This window comes from Polistes dominula, unplaced genomic scaffold, assembly GCF_049000335.1.
Source record: "Polistes dominula isolate Pdom_NZ unplaced genomic scaffold, Pdom_raw_medaka contig_73, whole genome shotgun sequence".
Taxonomy (NCBI): Eukaryota; Metazoa; Arthropoda; class Insecta; order Hymenoptera; family Vespidae; genus Polistes; species Polistes dominula.
In genome coordinates, this window is record NW_028300951.1 from 9,236,518 (window position 1) to 9,258,367 (window position 21,850).

Here is a 21,850-nt window from a genome sequence, read left to right on the forward strand (position 1 = left end):
GAGTCCAGTCGAGTTGCGGACGAGTCTTGAAAGGGCCCACGGTCAGAGGTAGAGAAAGAAAGAACTACCAAGTGAAGAGAAGAGTCTGAGAGAAAAAGAGAAAGATAGGAAGAGAGCAAGCACGGTCTCTCGTGTGTGCGTGTATGTGAATGTGTGTATACGAGAGAGAGAGAGAGAGAGAGAGAGAGAGAGAGAAAGAGAGAGAGATAGGATAGCGACCACTCGATCGCTTCAACCGCCACACACAGAGAGCCGGCGTGTCGTCGAAGAGAGGACGGGAGGGGCCCCGGCGTGCCGCACCGGTATCCTTACGCGAGTGTTGTACGCCGGTCGCGAGAGTAACACGACGACCGCGCAACAGTCGTCGAACGACGCGCGACCTGCTCGGAGCTGGCCGTGTAGCCGCTCGCGAGCGAGTCGAGAAGAGGAGTGCACCAAACCGGAGAACAAGAGGGCCAAAGACAACAAGGAGCGCCGCCGGGGGACTATCCCCGTTGATCTCTCCTTCTCCCTCCCACAAACGAGCGAACGACGGTTTCACTCGTGAGAGAGATAAACACACCGAGAAAGGAGCAGTAGCCACCAACGGGGAGACGTGAACCACCACCAGGAGAAGAAGCAACGACCACGTCCACGACGCAGATGACAATAACCATCGACCACAACTACGACCCACGACCCACGACCCACAATCCACGATCCACGATCCACGACCCACTACCACGACTCGCGCGCTCTTTTCTTTCGATCGCACGCGCACGCGGATCCTTTTGGCGGAGGAATTCTAGCTTGCGTGGCTCGCCACTCTGCCTCCACCTTCTTTCCCTCCACCCGACTTCATTCAGAGCCCTCCCTGGATGGGACGGTCCACAGAGCGCGTCCACTCGGTGCCGGGTTACGCGAGATATTTTGTGAGACTGAGAGATCCGTTCGAAGAAGAGTAGCTAACGTTTGACCTGTGCCTGTTTGACTGACTTCTCGGCTCCCCAGCTCCGCTACGGGAATAGGGAGCTCGACATGACCCGGTTGGGATTGCGGTAAGTTTAACACTTTATTATTTCTAACATCTTTATTTTAAATCCTCCCCTATCGATTATATATCCCTCTCTTTCTTTCTTTTTCTCACCCTTTAACTCGGCGTAGGGGGTGGTAGGTTTTCATTCTTTCATACATTTTTATTCTTTTTATTTACAGATTCGTCGCATCCCTAGTCTGCTTGGCCGGGATCGTCAGCGGGGTACGTAAACTATGCATGCATACAAATATTTATCGTTAGTTATAAGTGAAAGCACTTTGCGAATATTAATCCTATTAAGATCACACCAAGAAAAATAACCAACGTCTGACGTAAAGAAATATCCTTAATGTCCATAAAAGAGGTGCGGCAGAATATCGATAGATTGTTGCTTCGGGCCCTGTTTCGTTGTTCCATTCATCGAAAACACCTAACGAGTGCGCCTTACTCGACGATTCCTCTCGCTCACCCCGTCGGGTCTCACGTGCGTGCACGTGCGAGGCTTACGTTTGCGCGCTCTCTTCTCTCAAATCCGATCGACGATTTAACGACCATGACTATTACGCTCTAACTATAAATCTAAAACTTACGCGTTTAGATTTATTCGGGTAGCAACGTATCGAATTGGTTGCATAGTTGGAAATAAATCTTTTCGTTTGGAAGGGTAGCCCCAGCTACAAAAAGCTACAAAATCAGAAATGGGGCAGTCGTACGATGCGAACCAGTCCGCCCACGGGGCGCCGTAACTGCGCTCACCATAATTTTATTACATTAGTACGTACATATACCGACATGCGAGACTGCTTCTTACTCACTACTGAAAATAGTTCGGAAATGCTTCTACTTTTGCTTTCGCTCTCCGTTTCGATGAAATCGAAGCCTCTCTTCTTCACTGTGTATCGTCGACATTTAGATTCAACTGCATTCTAAGAACAACGAGAAAGTAGACTTCTTTGGATGTTACAAGAATTTCCAGTTACATGACGAGTTCGTTAATCGAAAAAAATGATTTTCGGTATCGAGTAAAGGATATTAAAAATTGAACTAAAAAAGAAAGTACTAAAATTTATTTGGATATAAAATATTATAAATTGTATAATAAGAACAAATTGTCGAACGAGCCTTTTTTTTCCAATAGGAATAATTTGCAGAATAATCTAAGCGAGACATAAAAGGATCGTTCGGATTTTCGGGGATAGTCGGATCAGTTGACTTTACGCGACGTTTGGTGGGGTGCGTGTTTAAGGGCCGATAAATATGTCGTAACACGGTAACGAACCGACCGTGTAGAATACCGGTTTTTCGCTGCACCGGTTTGCAGGCTGTGAGTGCCTCGTCTGGCAATCTCGAAACGTGATTGCCTGCCTGGCAGTGCGCGCGAACAATTTATAAGAAAAAAAAAAAAAAAAGAAATGCCGAGTTAAGAAGTCCAAGTGTATGCATGGTCCTCTCATCCCACGTAAGTATTATGCATAAGCGTGTAGGTATACATCGAACCAACGTCAACGTTGTTCCGAAGCGTCGAGTTAACGGTTGATTCGCGGTACCGCGCTGCACTGAAAGATAACTTCAGGGAATGTGTGGGGTGGGGCGAGGGGAATTCAGAAGGAAACCGAAGAAAGAAACTACGAAGGAGAAGAAGGTCGAGGGTACCAGGGGGGAAAAGGAGGGTGAGGAAAGTGATAGTCGGGGGCGGGTAAAGGGATCGGTAGGCGCGATATACTCAGGTCTTTCTCACTATGGTTGCTTTTGCATTACGTAATCGTGATTTTACGAAAGCTGCCGAGATAGCCGATAAAAAGGACAATTCTTGTGAACCGTCACGAAAAGATATCTTTTATCTTGAAATAAGAAAATTAGGTTAGAGACGCGTTAAAGACAAAATTGTACGAACCGCGCGTGGATCGCGCAATTGTGATCATAAACGATCGTAAATGTAACTCATTCTCTTTTTAACCTGACGCAATTACAATTTGTTAGTTTTTCTCATTTATATTGTAATTGATATAAAAGAATAATTTGAATTTGATTTTTCGATTTAATGCTTTCGTTTAATCTTTTTCTATCGTTTATACAGAAGTAAAGTGCACATTTTTCAAAAGATAGAAATATTATAAATTATGTGAAAAAAAAGTCAATCGTTAATAAAAATGACTCAAACGATAGTTTATATCTCACGATGAACGTTATAAATGTTTGATAATGCGTAAAAAATAAGAATAACTATGATGACATTTTCGTTTCGAAGATTCGTTAATGAACGACGATCTCTCAATGATCATACTCAATCGTTTCGAGGTCTGAAAAGCATGCGATACTGAACGGTGGCTTGTCGTTACTGAGCGATAACGAGGCAATTATCTCTTTGTACTTCCCGTCGGCGGGTGTAACTGCGAGATTTAAACGAGAGAGCCAAACAAAAAGGAAGATGAGACAATAAACTTTCCTGGAAAACGATGACGATTAATTAAAGCTTTATGCTATTTTTATTTTCTTTATTTTTTAATTTATCCAAATAACTCTAAAATTATCCAAATAACATTTAACGTATTCTAACCGATCGCTAAGATTTTGAATCCCCATTTTTGTTTTTTATTCTCGTTAGGAAAATAATTACACATGGAATAGAAACGAGCAACCGGTAGTACCTTCGGAACCAATGCGAGGCGACATTGGAAACCCAAACAGCACCGATGACTATGATAATGCAAAATGGGGACTCGTATTTGGCAATTTAAAGAATTTAAGTAAAAATGACGGCGATAATTGGAATTCGAGCAGCGGCCTCGAGTACGGTTACCCAGAAGAAAATTCTCAAAATCAACAAGAACAATATTATCAAAACTTAAGACCTGGTGGATCTTATAGGTCAAGAAATTCAAATTATTCGGATCAATACCCATATAATCAAGAGTATCCCGAATCTGGGAGACGACAGGATGGCGAAGAGTCATCTGGATCGAGAAATCAAGACAATCGATATAACTATCCTTCCGGTCAAAGAGAACCTAGTTATTCTTATAGTTATAGTCAAGGCCAAATTCCAGAGAATAATGCTCGAAACTATGATATTAATCGAGCTCCTGTTGATTCATACGATCGGGACTCTTCATCTTCTTCCTCTGGTCGGGAATCTGGTTACAATACTGATTACAATCCTGGTGGTTACAATACTGGTTATAATACTGGTTACAATCCTACTGGTTACAATCCTGGTGGTTACAATACTGGTTACAATAGAGGACAAGGTGGATACGCAGCGGCTGGAGAATCGGGAAATTATCCAAGCAGTTACTCGGTTGTTACTGTACCTGGTGCAAATCGATCTCGTAATTGCACTGGTTCGGCTAATTGCATACCAAAATGCTTCGCTGAGAAAGGTTCACGCGTGAGTTGACTTTTAAAGGATTATCAATGACGCTACTAGAGGATCTACATTTACGACGAAAAACTAATGTTTTGTTAATATAATAGGGACCACCCGGTATTGTTGGACCACAAGGGCCAAAAGGACAACAAGGATTTCCTGGATCGGAAGGTCTCTTAGGTCCGAAAGGAGAAAAAGGTGATCCTGGTCCACAAGGACCACGTGGATCAAAAGGAGATAGAGTAAATAAGATATTTTTAGATATTGTCAGATATTTTAGGGCGTAAGACTACTATAGTTTCGGTTACGATTAATATGTAATTTCGCTTTTTAAAGGGTAAAATGGGTATGCCTGGATTTCCTGGAATAAACGGTATTCCTGGAGTTCAAGGACCACCCGGAGCGTCTGGACTTCCTGGTAGAGATGGTTGCAATGGAACAGACGTATGTACATATAGAATTTTGTTCACATTTCTCAAAGCGTAATTACACTTATATTATCCGAACCATTAATAGGGTGCTCCAGGTAAAGACGGTCAACCTGGTGAAATGGGACCTCGAGGTTTTCGTGGTTCTCCAGGTCCGAAAGGAGAAAAGGGTCAACCAGCTTTTGCAGGAAATTTTCCAGTTGGTCAGAAAGGAGAGCCTGGAATAGATGGTGTACGAGGTCCTCCAGGACCTCCAGGATTACAAGGACAACGAGGTTATCCCGGTCCGAAAGGAGAACGTGGACCACAGGTGATTAATTCTTTCACACACACATTAAACTTCTATATATTTTCTAAATTCTATGGTATACGAAGAAATCTATGTTTGATAATAGGGTACACCTGGTATCCCTGGACAGAAAGGAGAGAAAGGTAATATGGGTCTTGGATTTGAAGGATTAAAAGGAGATAAAGGACAGAAAGGAGAGCAAGGTCCTCCTGGTTCGTCAGGACCGTTCGTCCCATTGTCAACAATAGGAACAGAAATGGCTGGACCACCTGGTGAATCAGGAGAAAAAGGAGATAAAGTAATTCAATCTAATTCAATCCAATCCTTTCATTATTTTTCGCTGAAACTAATTTCAAGCAATATATGGGATTTTGTATAACGCGAATTGATACGATTTAGGGTGAAATGGGATTCGATGGTCTAAAAGGAGAACCAGGAATGATAGGAGATCATGGTCTTCCCGGTGCAGCAGGCATGAAAGGAGAAAAGGGTCTTCCTGGAGCGCCAGGTATTCGTGTAAGTTTTGCAGCCGTTTGTTGGAAAAATGTTTTTTTTTGTTGCCTTCTAGATTTACTGACGTTCAAGTAAATTTCTATGTTTTTTAGGGTAGGGACGGTTTCTCTGGACCTCCTGGACCACCTGGTCGTAAAGGTGATCGAGGTTACGACGGATTGGATGGTCTTCCTGGTCGTCCAGGACAAAAAGGAGAACCTGGTAAGGATGGACCTATGGGCGTTTCAGGGCTAAGAGGACCACCTGGTCCACCGGGTGTAAGTTATTTTCTTAAATTCGTGACAAACATCATTTTACATCCTACATAATATTATGTATTGACATCGACTTAAGAAAAATATTACGATTATTAGGGTGGTAAGGGAAGACCAGGGCCACCAGGTCCCAAGGGTCCACGAGGATTTCCAGGACCGATCGGTCCTCGGGGTTCCGATGGATTCCCGGGCGATCCTGGTCCGAAAGGTCCTATCGGTTTACAAGGTGGACCTGGTTTGCAAGGAATTCCAGGTCCGGAAGGGTTGCCTGGAGAGAAAGGAGCAAAAGGAGAGCCAGGACTTACCGGATTTCCTGGTGGTGATGGTCGTCGTGGTTTCGATGGTCCTCAAGGACCAGTAGGTCCGCGAGGTCTACCTGGTGAAAAAGGATTATCGATTATGGTAAGTAATGATTTTTCTTTAAAAATAAACTGGAACGATTATTTACCGTCTAATTCCTATGTAGGGCCCTAAAGGAATGGATGGTACACCTGGTCGAGATGGAGAAAAAGGACAAAAAGGAGAACGTGGTTATGTTGGAGTACGAGGTCGACCAGGAGATTCTTTGGATGGAATTCCAGGTTCGCCGGGAGCACCTGGATTACGCGGAGAGCCTGGTACACCAGGAAGAGATGGTACACCTGGCTTCCCCGGATCACCCGGTGAAAAGGGAGATATCGGTGGTCGTTGTCAAGATTGCATACCAGGTGCCCGAGGACCGAAAGGAGATCGTGGATTCGATGGTAACCCTGGCTTGCCAGGTTCGCGCGGCCCGCCCGGAGAACGTGGTTTTCCAGGAGAACCCGGATTGGATGGACTGCCAGGACCGATGGGACCATCAGGACCGCCGGTATATTTTTCTTTAAATTGCTTATGAAATGTGAATAATGATTTAATGTATTAATAGGATAATTAACGATACGATTAATTTTTATTTCAAAAGGGAAGAGATGGCATTCCAGGATCTCCTGGACCTCAAGGATCTCCTGGAGCGCCAGGCATAGTTACTAAAGACATGTTAAAATTAGAAAAAGGTGATAAAGGATTGAGAGGAGAAACGGGTCGGCCAGGACCGCCAGGACCAGAAGGACCGCCAGGAGAAAAGGGTAGACCAGGATTGGAAGGTTTCCCCGGATTGAAAGGACAGCCGGTATTATTGGGTTTTTTTTACTCGTTTATAAATACAATTTTAAGTTTGATCATAACATAATGTATATTATAATGGTAGGGAGATCGTGGATTTCCGGGACAAGATGGTACGCCTGGTAGATCAGGAACACCTGGACGCAAAGGTGAAAAAGGAACTAGTGTGAAGGGAGAACCTGGAGAGCCAGGAAGACCTGGAGCTCCTGGAGCGAAAGGTGAACCTGGATTTTACGGTGAAAAGGGTGAACCTGGTAAGATTTATATTTATTATATATAGTGTTACATTTTGTTTTATTGCAAATACAAAGAGAATATTTAATAGAAAGTTATGTTTTTACTTTTATTTAGGAATGTGTCAACCTTTAAATTTTATGGATAGACTAAAAGGTAGTAGAGGTCGTCCAGGCGACAAAGGTGAACCAGGACCTCCTGGAAAAGATGGGCCAACAGGTGACAAAGGTTTACAAGGACTTCAGGTCAGTAGATGAATGATAATTTTTATGCTATCATTCATTGTTTATGGATACAACTGTAAACCTTCGCTTTGTTTCGGCGGACAACATCAGGGTCCCCCAGGAAATGTTGGACCTAGTGGTGCAACTGGCCCTGTCGGACCACGTGGTTTACCTGGTCCTAGAGGAGATAAAGGAAACACAGGACCAATGGGTTTCCCTGGTGAACCTGGTCGTGAAGGACTTAGAGGGTATCCAGGTATTCCTGGAGGAAAAGGCGATAAAGGAGAACCAGGAATATCTGTAAAGGTAGTCCTGGTTTACCCGGGCCACCAGGATTGAAGGGAGAAAAAGGTCTTCCTGGCCCACCAGGAAAAGAAGGTCAAGTTGGATCTCCAGGATTAACAGGATTTACTGGTGAAAAAGGGGATATCGGCTTTCCAGGAAATAATGGATTACCAGGTATACCAGGAGAGAAAGGAGATAACGGACCAATTGGACCACCAGGACCTCCTGGTGTTGCTGGAACGCCTGGAGCTGACGGCAGTAAAGGTACAAAATATTGTTTTTTGATTCAAATAAGATATTTTTATTTGTTTACTATCCTATCAAATCGTTGCTTACAAGTGATTACGTTTCACTTATAGGTGAACCAGGATTATTAGGAGAACCGGGTAGACCAGGACTTCCAGGATTCCCTGGTACAAAAGGGGATCGTGGAGTTCCTGGCATTGATGGACCTAAAGGATATCCTGGACGACGTGGATTGCCTGGTACATCTGGTCGACCTGGAAGCGAAGGTTTGCCTGGTTTGAAAGGAGAAAGAGGCGAGAAAGGATCACCAGGCTTCCCTGGCTTACCTGGTATGGAAGGAAAACCTGGTCGACCTGGTTTACCAGGAGAAAAAGGAGACATTGGTCCAGAAGGTCTTCGTGGTATACAGGGATTACCCGGGTATGACGGACCGAAAGGTGATACAGGACCAGCAGGGTTACCTGTACGTTACCCTTTAGATTTATTTCAAATCTATCTTTTATAATAATTATACATTAAGCTGATTGTGCGTGATTAGATATATATTTTTTAATTTTTATTTGAATATTATTAGGGCCGGAAAGGAGAGCCAGGTCAAGTATCGGAAAAAGGACAGAAAGGTGAACCTGGAATGCCTGGCATTCGTGGACCACCTGGACCACCAGGGAAGGATGGATATGATGGTCTCAAAGGTGAGCCTGGAAGACCAGGAATAGGACGGGACGGTTTGCCTGGTTTAAAAGGAGAGCCAGGGTTACCAGGACGTGATGGATTACCAGGATTTCAAGGTCCAAAAGGTGACGCAGGCGTACGAGGATTCGTTGGCTTAAAAGGAGACGTGGTAAATATTTAATAGTTATATGTAATAATTTAAAAAATTACCGGTTTCACGTACTTCAATTATTGTTATCATCAAGGGTCTACCAGGAGAACCAGGAGAACCAGGTCCACCTGGTATGGATGGTTTCCCAGGTGAGGTTGGAGAAGTCGGACCTCCTGGAGCACCTGGTTTCCCTGGAGCTGAGGGAAAAATGGGAGCACCTGGACGATCTGGACTTGATGGAGTTAAAGGCGATCGCGGTCTTCCAGGTGAGTTAAATTCGTTGTTTTGTGATTTTTTCATCATTCTAACGGATGATCTTTATCGTTTTAAGGTCCTGCTGGTATTGCTGGCATTCCTGGATCACCCGGTGAGAAAGGAGACAAGGGACCACCAGGACCAACGATTCAAATCAAAGGAGAAAAGGGTGAACCTGGTCATCCTGGTTTAACTGGACTACCTGGCGCTAAAGGTGATCGTGGTTTGGAAGGTATGGCTGGATACGATGGAGAGAAAGGAGATAGAGGTCTTCCTGGTCCGGTAGGAAGTCCTGGCCCACCTGGAGCGGTAGGCCTTAAAGGTAATCTTATCTATCATATATTTTTTTCTTTTATTAACCGTGTGATTAAGGCTTGTATGTAAGTTGTAATAAGCTATAATGATCTCTTTTGAACAGGTGATCAAGGTCCATCTGGTATTCCTGGTCAACCTGGAATAACAATTAAGGGTGAGAAAGGTTTACCTGGTTTGTTGGGTAAACATGGACGAGATGGACTTCCGGGTCGCCCAGGAGAGAAAGGAGAACAAGGACTTACTGGATTGCCTGGACCAAAAGGAGATACTGGACCTTATGGTCCTGTCGGACCTCAAGGAGAAAAAGGTGACCAGGGTCCTATCGGTCTTACTGGTCCACCTGGACGCGATGGCGCGCCAGGTCTCGAAGGAATACCGGGTTTACCAGGTGATAGAGGTCCAAAGGGAGACAGAGGACAACCAGGACTTTTCGGTGCCCCAGGACAGAAAGGAGAGCCTGGCCAACCAGGTAAAACTTTTGCTATATAAAACGCCTTTGAAATTATTTTTTAAAAATTTGATATGCACGTACATTGTACAAATTTTCGTGTACATAACATTAGGTCAAAATGGTTTGGACGGTCTTCCTGGAGAAAAGGGTGATATTGGTTGGGATGGAGCAACTGGACTTCCTGGAATAGCTGGTGAAAAGGGAGATCGAGGATATCCTGGTGCTATGGGTTTAATGGGTGCCGTTGGATACGTTGGTGCTAAGGGTGAAAAAGGTGACGATTGTATTGAACCTCCATTAGGACCGAAGGGTGATCGCGGTTATCCAGGTATAACTGTAGAACTATTCTTTTTATTTAATTTGAGCATAAACATATACTAAATCTATGATCTAATATGTAATCATTTTGAATTAATTTTTAATAGGTCCTGCTGGATTACCTGGACAATCAGGAGAGAAAGGTCTTCCAGGACCACCTGGTTTCCCAGGAGTGAACGGTGCAAAAGGAGCTCCAGGATTTATGGGACCTCCTGGTCCAATTGGATTGACAGGTCTTGCCGGCCCACCTGGTTCACCTGGTTTGCCAGGTCTTGAAGGTCCTATTGGTGCTCCTGGGCCTGCTGGAGAACCAGGTCAACCATGCGAAACAACACCCGATTATCTCACCGGCATTTTACTAGTCCGACATAGTCAGAATCAATTTGTACCTTCCTGTGAACAAGGTCACATCAAATTATGGGAAGGATATAGTTTATTATTCACGGACGGCGACGAGAGAGCTCATTCTCAGGATCTAGGTAAGAAAAAAAAATCAATTATTCTAACGTCATACGTAATGAAAAAAAAATTATTAATTGGCATATTAACTCGTTCAATAAATCTCTGTCGGGGGAAAAAAAAACAGGTAGCGCTGGCTCGTGCGTAAGAAAATTCTCGACAATGCCCTTCCTAGTTTGCGATATCAACGATGTTTGCAATTACGCTAGTCGCAATGATCGTTCTTATTGGTTGTCAACGAATAGTCCAATTCCTATGATGCCAATCGAAGAATCGGCGATAGAGGAATACATCTCCAGGTATGTTTGTGTATTTGTTTTTTACATCTCGTAGAAATAAATATAATAATACTCTTGCATAATTTTCCATGTATTCGTATAAAAATTTGCATCGACTTAGATTAAGATTGTATTTCGATAAATGTGTTGTATCCGTATTAATAAACATGAATTCGCGCGGGGTTTACGCATGAAGTTATGAAAATGAAGTGTCGCTATTAATAATTGATAAGCGTCACACCGTGTCATGCCTCGTGATACGTATTACATTGGTTACACACATCGATTTGAATAGTTCGAAGGAGATATACTATGTATGATATTATTATATAAAAAGGTGTACTAAAAGAGAATTTTTCTTATTTTTTTTTATTTAAATAACAGATGCGTAGTATGCGAAGTTCCGGCAAATGTTCTAGCGGTACACAGTCAGTCCCAAAACGTTCCGGATTGTCCAAGTGGATGGACTGGCCTTTGGATTGGATACAGTTTCATAATGGTACGTCATAGAAAAAACGAAATTCTTCAAAATTTGTCCCCTTAACATCTTCTTTCTTATGAGAGGAGAGAAAACTCTCCTCTCACGTCTTACTTACTTTTTCCATCTTTTTTTTTCTTCTTCTTCTTTTCAGCACACTGGCGCAGGTGCTCAGGGTGGTGGACAATCATTGTCCGGTTCTGGTTCATGCTTGGAAGATTTCCGGGCGGTTCCTTTCATCGAGTGCAATGGCGCGAAAGGTCAATGCCATTATTATTCGAACGAGTATAGTTTTTGGATGTCTAACATAGAAGATAGTCAACAATTCCGTGCGCCCAAACAAGAGACCTTAAAGGCAGGAAACCTTAGGTCAGGAATAAGTCGCTGCCAAGTTTGTATAAAGAATACGTAAATTTTCCCATCTCTTCCTTTCCCTTCCTTCCCATCACCACCCCACCCTCTACTCTCCACCTTTACTTTGTATTCTCTTTATCTTTTATTTTATTATCGCGGCAACGATAAAAACGCATTTGGGATCGTTATTGAGAAGAAACAACGACACAATGGCCTTACGAAAGAAGAAAGAAAGCATACGACGAATAAATTTAAACAAAAAGTAGAAAAAGAAAGAGAGATTATAAAAAAAAATTAAATAGGTCAGATTTAATCCGAACGCAAGGATTCCTTATTTTTTTCTTTATAATCGAATTTTTCTTATCCCCTTATTTTTTTCTTCTTCTACTTCTCTAACTTCCAATATTCTTTTTTCCTTTTCTGTTCTTTCTTTCACGCTTACAATCAATCAGTGGTAACCTTTCGTCAATTCGATTAATGTTTCTTCCTTCCGATCTTTTTGACAATTTCTCTTCTTACGTATTTTTATATAACTATTAAATCAAGCAAGCAATTCAAGTGCCTTAGCGTACTATCCCACTTAGCATGTAAAATAATAAATATATAAATATATTTATATCTCGTTAAAAGAAGAAACAAAATAATAAAAAAGAAATTAAAAAGAAAAAAAATATATACAAAAACGTTAAAAAAAAAAGTATAAAAAACTGTAAGAAAAATTTGTTAAGATTATATCGTACTACCATGGACACTGCCCATATCCAATATGGCACATTTTACATATTGTATATTAAATATAAAAAAAAAAGATCCTTAGCCTCGTAATTGTGTGAAGCCAAATATTTAAATAAATAGGTATTTTGCTACGTAGATAATAAAATGACATTTTCAAATTTATCTTTTAAATCAATCCATTTGTCTTGTCCATCCGAAGATGCAATATAATTAATCTACATACGTAAATATGTATGTAAAAATAAAATAATATGTAAGTCGTAACTATAATACGTAATAATACGGTCGAACCGTGTGCATATCAGAGCCTTACCTTAATTCTTTCTTTTTTTTTATCTTTCCTTTTTAACATCGACTAATTAATAGTTTTAAAATAACGCATTCAACGACAAAATAAAGCATTCTGTAAATCTCAATAATTTTTTTCATCCTTGTTTGCAACATTGTATTATTTGTACAAATGTTGTTGTTTTTATTGTTGTTTTCTTGACCATCGAACCTTCGTTTTTATTTTTTTTTTCAAATGTTTTCAACGGATATCAATGTGGTCAATTATTATTTGTTTATACCGTCGAACTAGAACAAGTAACAGGTAAGATCGAATGCATTTTTGCAAGGACAACCTTGGGACACTGTTATAAACAACGTTTAGCTTCGATAAACAAATAGTTTATCAATTGCGAAAGTTTCTTTATTTAAATATGCACATATTATAATTAGTGATATATTGGATACATTGTTTTTGGAAAAGTATTGAAATTATTTGACTATTCGATATTCGAAAGGACGGAAGTAAGGAATAACATTTATACTGCAGTGATATTTCCTTGCATGCACTTTTGTTTAATCCAAAGCTCATTCGAAATGGAACATTTCCTCGAATAGTTTCTCGGTTTTAATGCAAATGAAATGGTAAGATGAATATGCGTATAGGAGAATTAGTTTGTGTGTATCATGTTATTTTCTTATATTATTTTCAACGATCTTGTTGATCTATTCAAATTAGCATACGCTGTTTTATTTTTCATTGAAAACGGGCACACCTTTTCGTAGCGCTCGGTAAATCAACAAACTCGTAATTTTGTTTTCTACTCTGTGAGAAGAAATATTATAGAAGAAATTCTAGACTCCCGGTAGATATTTTGTTTGTTTTTTTTTTTTATTTCGAACTGATCATCTTATTCACTAATTTCAATAAAGTTCAAATCCTTGACCATTACCAAACTTATTCATGAAAACCGGAATTACCGCATTCCTCTTAAAATTTTATTTAAAATTAACTATTCTTTTTTTATTGTTTGAAATATTATTATATTTATCGAATAGTATAGTTTAAAGAAGAAAAAGAATAAATGATATTGTTACGATTTGTTGATCATTCGAAATATAAAAAGATCAATCAAAAGTAAATCAATATAACAAAAGTAGATTAATAAATGTAAGATTATTGATTCTAATATAGTGCAACAAATTGATACGAGGATATTAATCAATGACGTAAACATATAATCTGTATTTAATTAATTATAAAAGAAGGTGTGGAACTGAACCGACCAATCCGACCGGTTTGTTTATTTTCCAGCCTCCTTCGAACATTTCGAATATTATTGTCATATGTTGATCTCCACTCAGTGATCGAAGAACAGTTGATCGTAGTGATCATTTTTGAATCGTTTTCTAATTCGTCTATGTTTCGAATAACAACGCAACTTATTCGAATCATCTAATCGATAAATTGTTTTTGTTTCTCTTTTCTTTCCTTTTTTTTTTTTATTATTCAAAGAACAAATAAATTCAGATTAAACGGTGATCGAATGAAATGTCTGGTTTAAATTCACGAACACGATGGGAAGTTCGAGCTTCTCATATTGCAAAAAGAACGCACAACCCTATAAGATCGATCGTTGAAAACATCGTCGTAGAACCTAATCCTAAGAAGAGAATGATCGCATTGTCGATCGGTGAGTTTTATCACGAATTTTTGAACTTTTATTTTGACATGAATTTGGAGAACGATTTTCATTTTCTTTGTTTCTTTTTTTTTCGAAGGGGTTGTGTCAGGGAATACGTTTTATTGGTTTTTTCTAAAAAATGTAATACGTAGAAAAAACATTTATTCAATAAAAATTTGATATTTTATGTATCATGTGTAAACGATACATCGATATGCCATCGTTTGTTTATATTCAATGATTGGATTGGGTGATCGATCAAATCCGTCATTTTCAGATAAATGTTTTTTAAATGAATTCGTGTTAATAAAAAAGAAAAAATATGTCTTTAGTAATATTTCATATATAACGATAAATTCGTTAATTATTTCTTTGGAAAAAGAAAGAACAAATGATAGTTGATATGTATAAATTTGAAATCAGATAAATTCGACCTAAAAGACAATAGAAAATGCTTTACTTTACATTTTAATGTCGAATGTATAAAAATTTGACAAAAGGTTTTAAAACTGCATCCTTGAAATATTGAATTATCGAATATGAATCAATGAGTCGATGAGTTTTACGATCAAAATTATTCATCGTGGTTTTTATTTTTCACACAAAACTGCTTTCGACAATTTTTTCGGAGATAATAATAATAATAATAATAATAATAATAATAATTCGTAATATTTGTTAAAAACGTACGAAAAGTGTATAAAAAAGTATAATAAAACGAATGAAATTGTAACGTTTTCTAATAATGTTTGCACATTCGAAGGTGATCCAACGACTTTTGGGAACTTAAAACCAGCAAAGGAGGTAATTGAAGCTGTTCAAGAAAGTGTTGCTTCGCAAATGTACAATGGTTATGCTCCGAGTACAGGTAAAATATGAATAAAAATGCAGTCGCGTATCCAAGAATAGGAATTTTATTTCCTTTTTTCCTTCACGTAGGTTATGAAAAAGCAAGAGAAGCTGTAGCCGAGTACAGTTCTACCGATTTCGTTAAGGTAGAAGCCAAGGTACGTTCAAGTTAGAAGAAAAATAAGTAAGAGAGAGAAAGAGAGAGAGAGAGAGGGAGAGAGAGAGAGAGAGAGAGAGAAGAGAGAGAGAGAGAGAGAGAGGGAGAGAGAGAGAGAGAGAGAAAGAGTACGATCGATACAGTGTCGTTAAGTTTATTCTTATTTTGTCTACTTTTTTTCATTTATTTTCATTTTTTTTTTGCTTTTCTCCCCCTTCCCCTCCACTATCGATGATATTATTTTCTACCAGATGTTTCGATATCGGGTATCGACATTTTCATGAATATTAATAAAATATCATTCCCTGCAAGCGTTATTGCTTTTTTTTTTTTTTTTTTTTTTTTTTAATTTAAGAGAAACTCATCGATACCCTATCGTACCTTTACTAATCGTGCTAATCACGAATTTCCTTGTGGTACACTTTAAAATTATAATAATGATTTATTTCGTTCTGTAAAAAACCGTTTCACAATTTAATTGTACTCGCGTATTGTTAACTTGGTTAATTTAGTTCATTCAAAGTTATTATTATTTAATATTAGATTTTTATAATTTTGGATTATTAGATCGTATATTTCCATTATTATAATTACGTGTTAACGTAAGCGTATAAATCGTTAAAGAATTGAACGTCAAAGTAAATTTCAATTACGATGAAATTCTTGAATTCTACTTATTCCTTACTTATATCCGTTTTTCTCCAGGACGTGATCCTTTGTAGTGGTTGTTCCTGTGCCCTGGATCTCTGTATTACTGTATTGGCAAGAGAAGGACAGAACATTCTGATTCCACGTCCTGGTTTTTCTATTTATCGAACGTTAGCAGAAGGTCTTGGAATCGTAGTGAAGACTTACAATCTTTGCGTAAGTTTCTATATCGTATTAAAGTTCAACAATTATCAAAGATAAATTTGTCGAATTATTTTCATTCAACAATTTGTCATATATACAAATTAATAATTAACGAAAAAATAATCCATTCGTTGTATCGTTTACGGTTACGCGCACACACAGCAATTGTGGAACTACTAATACTGAAAATAACAAACAAACAAAAAATGTATATATATATATATATACATATTAAAAGATATTATTTCGTAGATTTTATATAAGAAAAGAAAAAAAAAAAACAAATTTTATGTAGTTTAAAACAATAGCTCAGGAATATTATTTGCCCTAATTTTCATATATTCACGACAAGTCACCCCTTCCTTTAGCAATTCGTTTTTTCTTTCCCTTTGGGGGGTGACGGGAATGAATAACAGGGACTACCACCACCTCGAATGGTAATAGAAAGGAGTCCTTCTCGCTGGATTCTATTAATATTAATCGTTTGCTTTCAGCCAGAACGCAATTGGGAAATCGATCTCTATGACCTGGAGACGAAGATCGACGAATCTACGGCAGCGATAGTTATAAACAATCCCTCGAATCCATGCGGTTCTGTGTTTAGCCGCAACCATATACTCGATATTCTGAATATTGCTACACGTTACTACCTACCTATCATCGCTGACGAAATTTACGAACATATGGTAAGAGCGTTTTTTTTTTATATTTTTTATTTTTCTCCCTATATCCTCATACACTTGTTCAAACGTTAAATAATTTAAGCAAATATCCATCGTGAGCGTTTTCGTTCGTTATAAAATCGCAATAAAATTCGTTCGTTTCAATATTAATCCTACCATCTATTTTTTTGTTTTGTTAAATATATAATATATCTATATATCTATATCTACTGCGTACACGTGTGATAGTTACGAACTAACGAGAAAACATACATAGTGTCCTCGTGTGTCGTTAGACATCGATAATAATCATATTCTTTTTAAAAAATGTATCGTATGGAAGTAGTTTGCTGCACGATATTCGATACCTAATGAAAGAAATAATAACGGGGATGATAAATATTCATAAACACGTACGACGTAAAAAAATTCATCGTCCATATACTTGCATTTGAAATCATTTCATTCTGATCTTTATTTTCTACTAGGTTTTCCCTGGACAGACTTTTCACTCGTTAACGTCTCTCCCTAGTGAAGTTCCGATTTTACTATGCAGCGGTCTTGGAAAGAGGTAAACGTTGTAAAGATTTTTAAGATTAAAACAAATAGATAAGATAAGATGGTTGAATGTTTTATTGATCGATAGTGGTTTTAAATCTTCATCAATTTTTCAACGATTTATTCATACGTGAATATTCTTAAAGGTTTTTGGTACCTGGCTGGCGTATGGGATGGATAATCATCCACGACAAACAAAATGTACTAGAGGAAGAGGTAAGTGTAAAAAGATCGATCTTTTTTAAAACAAAAGACTATCGACCAAGTCGAAATTAATTACCTACTTTTTTTGCAAAAGGATTATTTTCGAATCGAGGTCACTATCCTAAGGTATCCGCGAATCTTCTACTTTAAACTCGTTGTACGAAGCTAAAAGTGTGGATCGGATTAAATTTTGTCGATAAAACTTGAAAAGTTTTGTACCAACCCCCCCCCCCCTTCCCCTTCCCCTCCCCACCCCTCCCCTATCTCGAGATCGTTCTGACAATCTTTCCAATTTTCAATTCGTAATTTAACTTTAACAACTTTTATATATGTATATCTTTTTTTCTTTAAAATCGATACAAACAAAAAAGAAAATGTGTGCTTGTATTGCCGTATATAAATCAATTATTTTCTTTGCAAAAAAAAATTAATTTTCCTCATTTTGTTTCTCTTGTTTTTTTTTTCTTTCGTAAAATATGTTTATAAATCTCGACAATCACGTTTCAGATTCGCAAGGGTTTGCAATGTTTGAGTCAACGAATTATTGGTAGCAATACGCTTATACAGGGTGCCTTACCTGCCATTTTAAAAAATACACCACAAAAATTTTACGACGATGTCATGTCTATCTTGTTCGTAAGTCTTTCCTTTTTCTTTTTTTACCCCTCTCTCATTTTCTACATTTTATTCATCCAATGTTATAATCCGTTATTAATCTATCGGTTACTTTTTATCATTGTTAACAAATCAACTATGTTATATTTTTAATGGACTGTTTTTTTTGCAGACTCATTCGAAATTGTGTTATAATTGTATAGCTAAGATACCAGGATTGAAGCCGATAATGCCAGGCGGTGCGATGTATATGATGGTAAACTACGATTAGGCTTGAATCGAAACATCTCTTCCAATCATGATATAATCTAGATCATCCACATTAACGTCCAACAACTATATTACGGTCAATCTAATTGAATAACACACAAATATTTCCATTCCTATTTTCGATTATTTATAATATTATATATATATATATATTTTTTTTTCATTTTATTGCAAACATTAATCAATTTCATGTCCACAATACACTTTGATTATTTTATTTCATTTTCATGAATTAAAATAAAACGATCGATATTAATTGTCGTATTGATTTTCAGGTTTTTATAGACTTATCTTGTTTTCCTGAATTTAATACCGACGTTGATTTCGTCCAACGTTTGCTCATGGAAGAATCCGTTTTTTGTCTGCCGGGTCAAGTAAGTTAAAAATAAATTTGATCTTTAGTAACTTATTGATTTATTATTTATACGGTCAATTTTATTTCTTATAGTGTTTCGACTACCCTTCGTATATGAGACTGGTAATTACCATACCTAAAGATATGCTTGAGGAAGCATGCAAAAGAATCGAAGAATTTTGCTGGAGACACCATTACAAAACGTCACAAATTAGTAGGAAAAAAAGTTTGATTGAAAATTAGATAACTATTACATGTTATGCTTTGACGAATGAAATAGATGTGAATTAGAATAATTATCGTGAAAATTCTATAATAATATTATTCATAAAATAGACACAACCAATGACAATCTTACGATAAAAAGAATTATCGTTTTAATATAAGGTAAGTCGGGGGAATATGCCACAGCTAAGGAAAAAATCAATCTAAAAAGTACATAAATAAATTTAATGAAACTTAAATACGTGGATTTAATAAACATGGCCTCTATTTATTATATGCATAATAACATTTGTCTAAATATTTATTTATTTATTAATTAATAACAATAAATTAGTGCGACTGAAAGTGACATATTCCCCACATGTAGGAGTAATATGCCACTTACTCAAAAAAGAACTTAATTTCATATAAATATCACAAATAACTCGTAATTTAATACTTTTACAGTATAACAAATATAATTTCTATTAACTACATTAATAATTATAATAAATAGCTTCAAAAAAACGAGATAACATTAATAAGAAATTTGACAAATTTTATGATTTACATAGAGGACAAGTTTCACTTTCACAACAAGTTTCGTGCATCCATTTTTCACATTTGCCACATTGCACCCAATCGCATTTCGGTCCTTTCTTACTATAAAAACTTATGTGACACACAGGACAAAAGTCTTCACTGGCATATTACCCCAACTCTCATTTTGTGGCATTTTGCCCCGAATGCACAAAAAAATTGTTAAGTAAAAAAAAAAGAAAAAATCTTTCTTATTATGTTTTAAAATCAGTGCCGTTATGAAATATTATTAATTCTACACAATATACAAAAACTCGTTTTAAGAAAAACGTATAAATATGATAGAAAATAAACATTAAAGTTACAGAAAATTTTAGATTCTCACCAATTTAATCCAACTGTGTTTAGAAAGCAAAAAACTACGTTGGTATACTGTAGTATTCACGCAGTATGGTCAGCTGTACATAATAAACACCTCAATCTTGCTCCTATCGATATCTACTTATAATTATAGGAGATATAGCAAAGTGGCAGAAACCCCGACTCACCTTACATTTTATTTTTTTTTAAGCGAGTAATAATCCTTTTAAAGAAATATTGCCTGCATTTTTACCAAATAAAATGATCGAAATAATAATAATAATAATAATAATAATAATAATAATAATAATAATAATAATAATAATAATGAAAACGAATACGAAAAAAGGCTTGATTTTTCTCGGTCTTATTGCTTTAACGAAAGAATTCAAAGATCTCACGAACGACAGAACGTTGTTGGAAAAGCATTGGCACTTATTGTTAGAAGTAAAACGGAATTTTCTAGGCTTAAGAGAATAAATAGTATAGTAGGGAACGTCTGAATCCGTAAGTAAAATCGATTATAGTTCCGTATTCCTTTTTGTATAAAAGCACGCTAGTCTGTTCCAGAGAAATTCGCTTTTCGTGTCGTCGTGGTCGATCGATTGAACGTTGAATCTAATGAACCAACGAAGTCAATGCTAACGTACGAGTACAACGTTTTTCAATTGCGCTACTACGTCTTTACTACTACGTCTTTGCTACTACGTCCGCCATTTAAATCATTTCATTCCTTTTTCTTCTTGGGTAGAGATGAGAGAGAGAGAGAGAGAGAGAGAGAGAGAGAGAGAGAGAGTTACTTTTATTTTTAGTTTAATCAATGAATTGTTGTTGATCTTTTTACTTTAAGGTACGTATCAAACGTAACTAACTATTTACCTTATTACCGTTCGTTACAATAAACATTTCCTTTTGTAAAAATCCTTTTTTTTTTCTTCTTACCTATTGTATATTACAAATGATGGAAAAAAAGTTAGATCAAATTTACGATCAAACGTAAAATCATTTTACAAGTTTGTTTAAGTGTTAAATAACAAAGGTTCTAGAGACCGTGAATGAATACTGAAAATTTGTATTAGAGTTCGTTTAAAATTATTCGCACGATTTAGCTGAGACACACACAAATTGATCGTTCGGATTCGTGGAACTCGATTACACCTTCGACGTCTTCGATCGTTTCTTCCGGCTTCATCTCGTTAGTACGACTCGATAGGCCATTCCACTCGTCTCGTTTCTTTCTCCCTGCAACCTCTCGAGCGAGAAAAAGAAAGAAAAAAAAGAAAAAAAAACACGAATCCGTTCCTCGAATCTTACGTTGGCACTTCTTTTCAATTCGAACTTGCAACCAATTTTCTTTCTTTTTTTAAGAGAGATTTGTTTCTTTTATTTTTTCTTTTTTTCTTTATCGAGAGTTTCAACCAAAAAAAATAAAAGTCTCACTTGGAAATAAGTCGAACAACTTACTTATGCTCGATCGTTTATTTTCATCCAAATGTTTTTTTTCTCGTTGAGATTTAAATGTATTTTATTGGTTTAAACGTTGTATTAGTTGCATTAGGTGAAACATCGGTATGCATAGAACGTTCGTGCAAAAGGTAAAATGATTAGTCTCTCTCTCGAAATCGAAAAGATAATTCGATATTAAATGCGCCTCTCTCTCCCTCTCTTTCTCTTGTGTGTTCTGTCCACGGAAAACGTCATTCTTAATGTCGTTAAGTGACGCGTCGAATGATATTGTCGGTGATTATATTTTTTTATTCTCTTTGCGAAACGAAAACTCGATCGATTTTCGTACCAGTTGAATTTAC

General features: G+C 37.4%; 2 protein-coding genes across 3 annotated transcripts; both read left to right on the forward strand.

The window, feature by feature from the left end:
- Window positions 1-895: 895 nt before the first annotated feature.
- Window positions 896-12,626, forward strand: Col4a1 (Collagen type IV alpha 1). Its single transcript, XM_015323719.2, is given in 26 exon segments — window positions 896-1,037; window positions 1,195-1,237; window positions 3,621-4,403; window positions 4,490-4,624; window positions 4,719-4,826; window positions 4,899-5,120; window positions 5,206-5,397; window positions 5,499-5,615; window positions 5,705-5,869; window positions 5,966-6,268; window positions 6,333-6,716; window positions 6,810-7,016; window positions 7,095-7,263; window positions 7,361-7,488; window positions 7,579-7,765; window positions 7,768-8,016; window positions 8,112-8,461; window positions 8,573-8,839; window positions 8,916-9,087; window positions 9,153-9,398; window positions 9,495-9,860; window positions 9,955-10,170; window positions 10,268-10,639; window positions 10,747-10,918; window positions 11,282-11,396; window positions 11,530-12,626. Coding segments are annotated over 26 exon segments (5,946 nt in total). The 5' UTR covers window positions 896-1,017; the 3' UTR covers window positions 11,788-12,626.
- A 1,214-nt stretch (window positions 12,627-13,840) lies between these two features.
- Tat (Tyrosine aminotransferase) lies at window positions 13,841-19,449 on the forward strand. 2 transcript variants are annotated; one of them, XR_016176526.1, is made up of 11 exons: window positions 13,841-14,425; window positions 15,180-15,284; window positions 15,356-15,423; window positions 16,128-16,286; window positions 16,769-16,960; window positions 17,425-17,507; window positions 17,641-17,710; window positions 18,206-18,334; window positions 18,486-18,659; window positions 18,859-18,957; window positions 19,032-19,049. XR_016176526.1 is itself a non-coding variant. In XM_015323809.2 (11 exons), the coding sequence occupies exons 1-11, from the start codon at window positions 14,284-14,286 to the stop codon at window positions 19,179-19,181; spliced, it is 1,281 nt and encodes a 426-aa protein (XP_015179295.1). In that variant the 5' UTR covers window positions 13,853-14,283; the 3' UTR covers window positions 19,182-19,449. The 2 variants fall into 2 exon arrangements, 1 of the variants encoding a protein (XP_015179295.1); XM_015323809.2 differs by having other exon boundaries at window positions 13,853-14,425; window positions 18,486-18,569; window positions 19,032-19,449.
- Window positions 19,450-21,850: the final 2,401 nt, after the last annotated feature.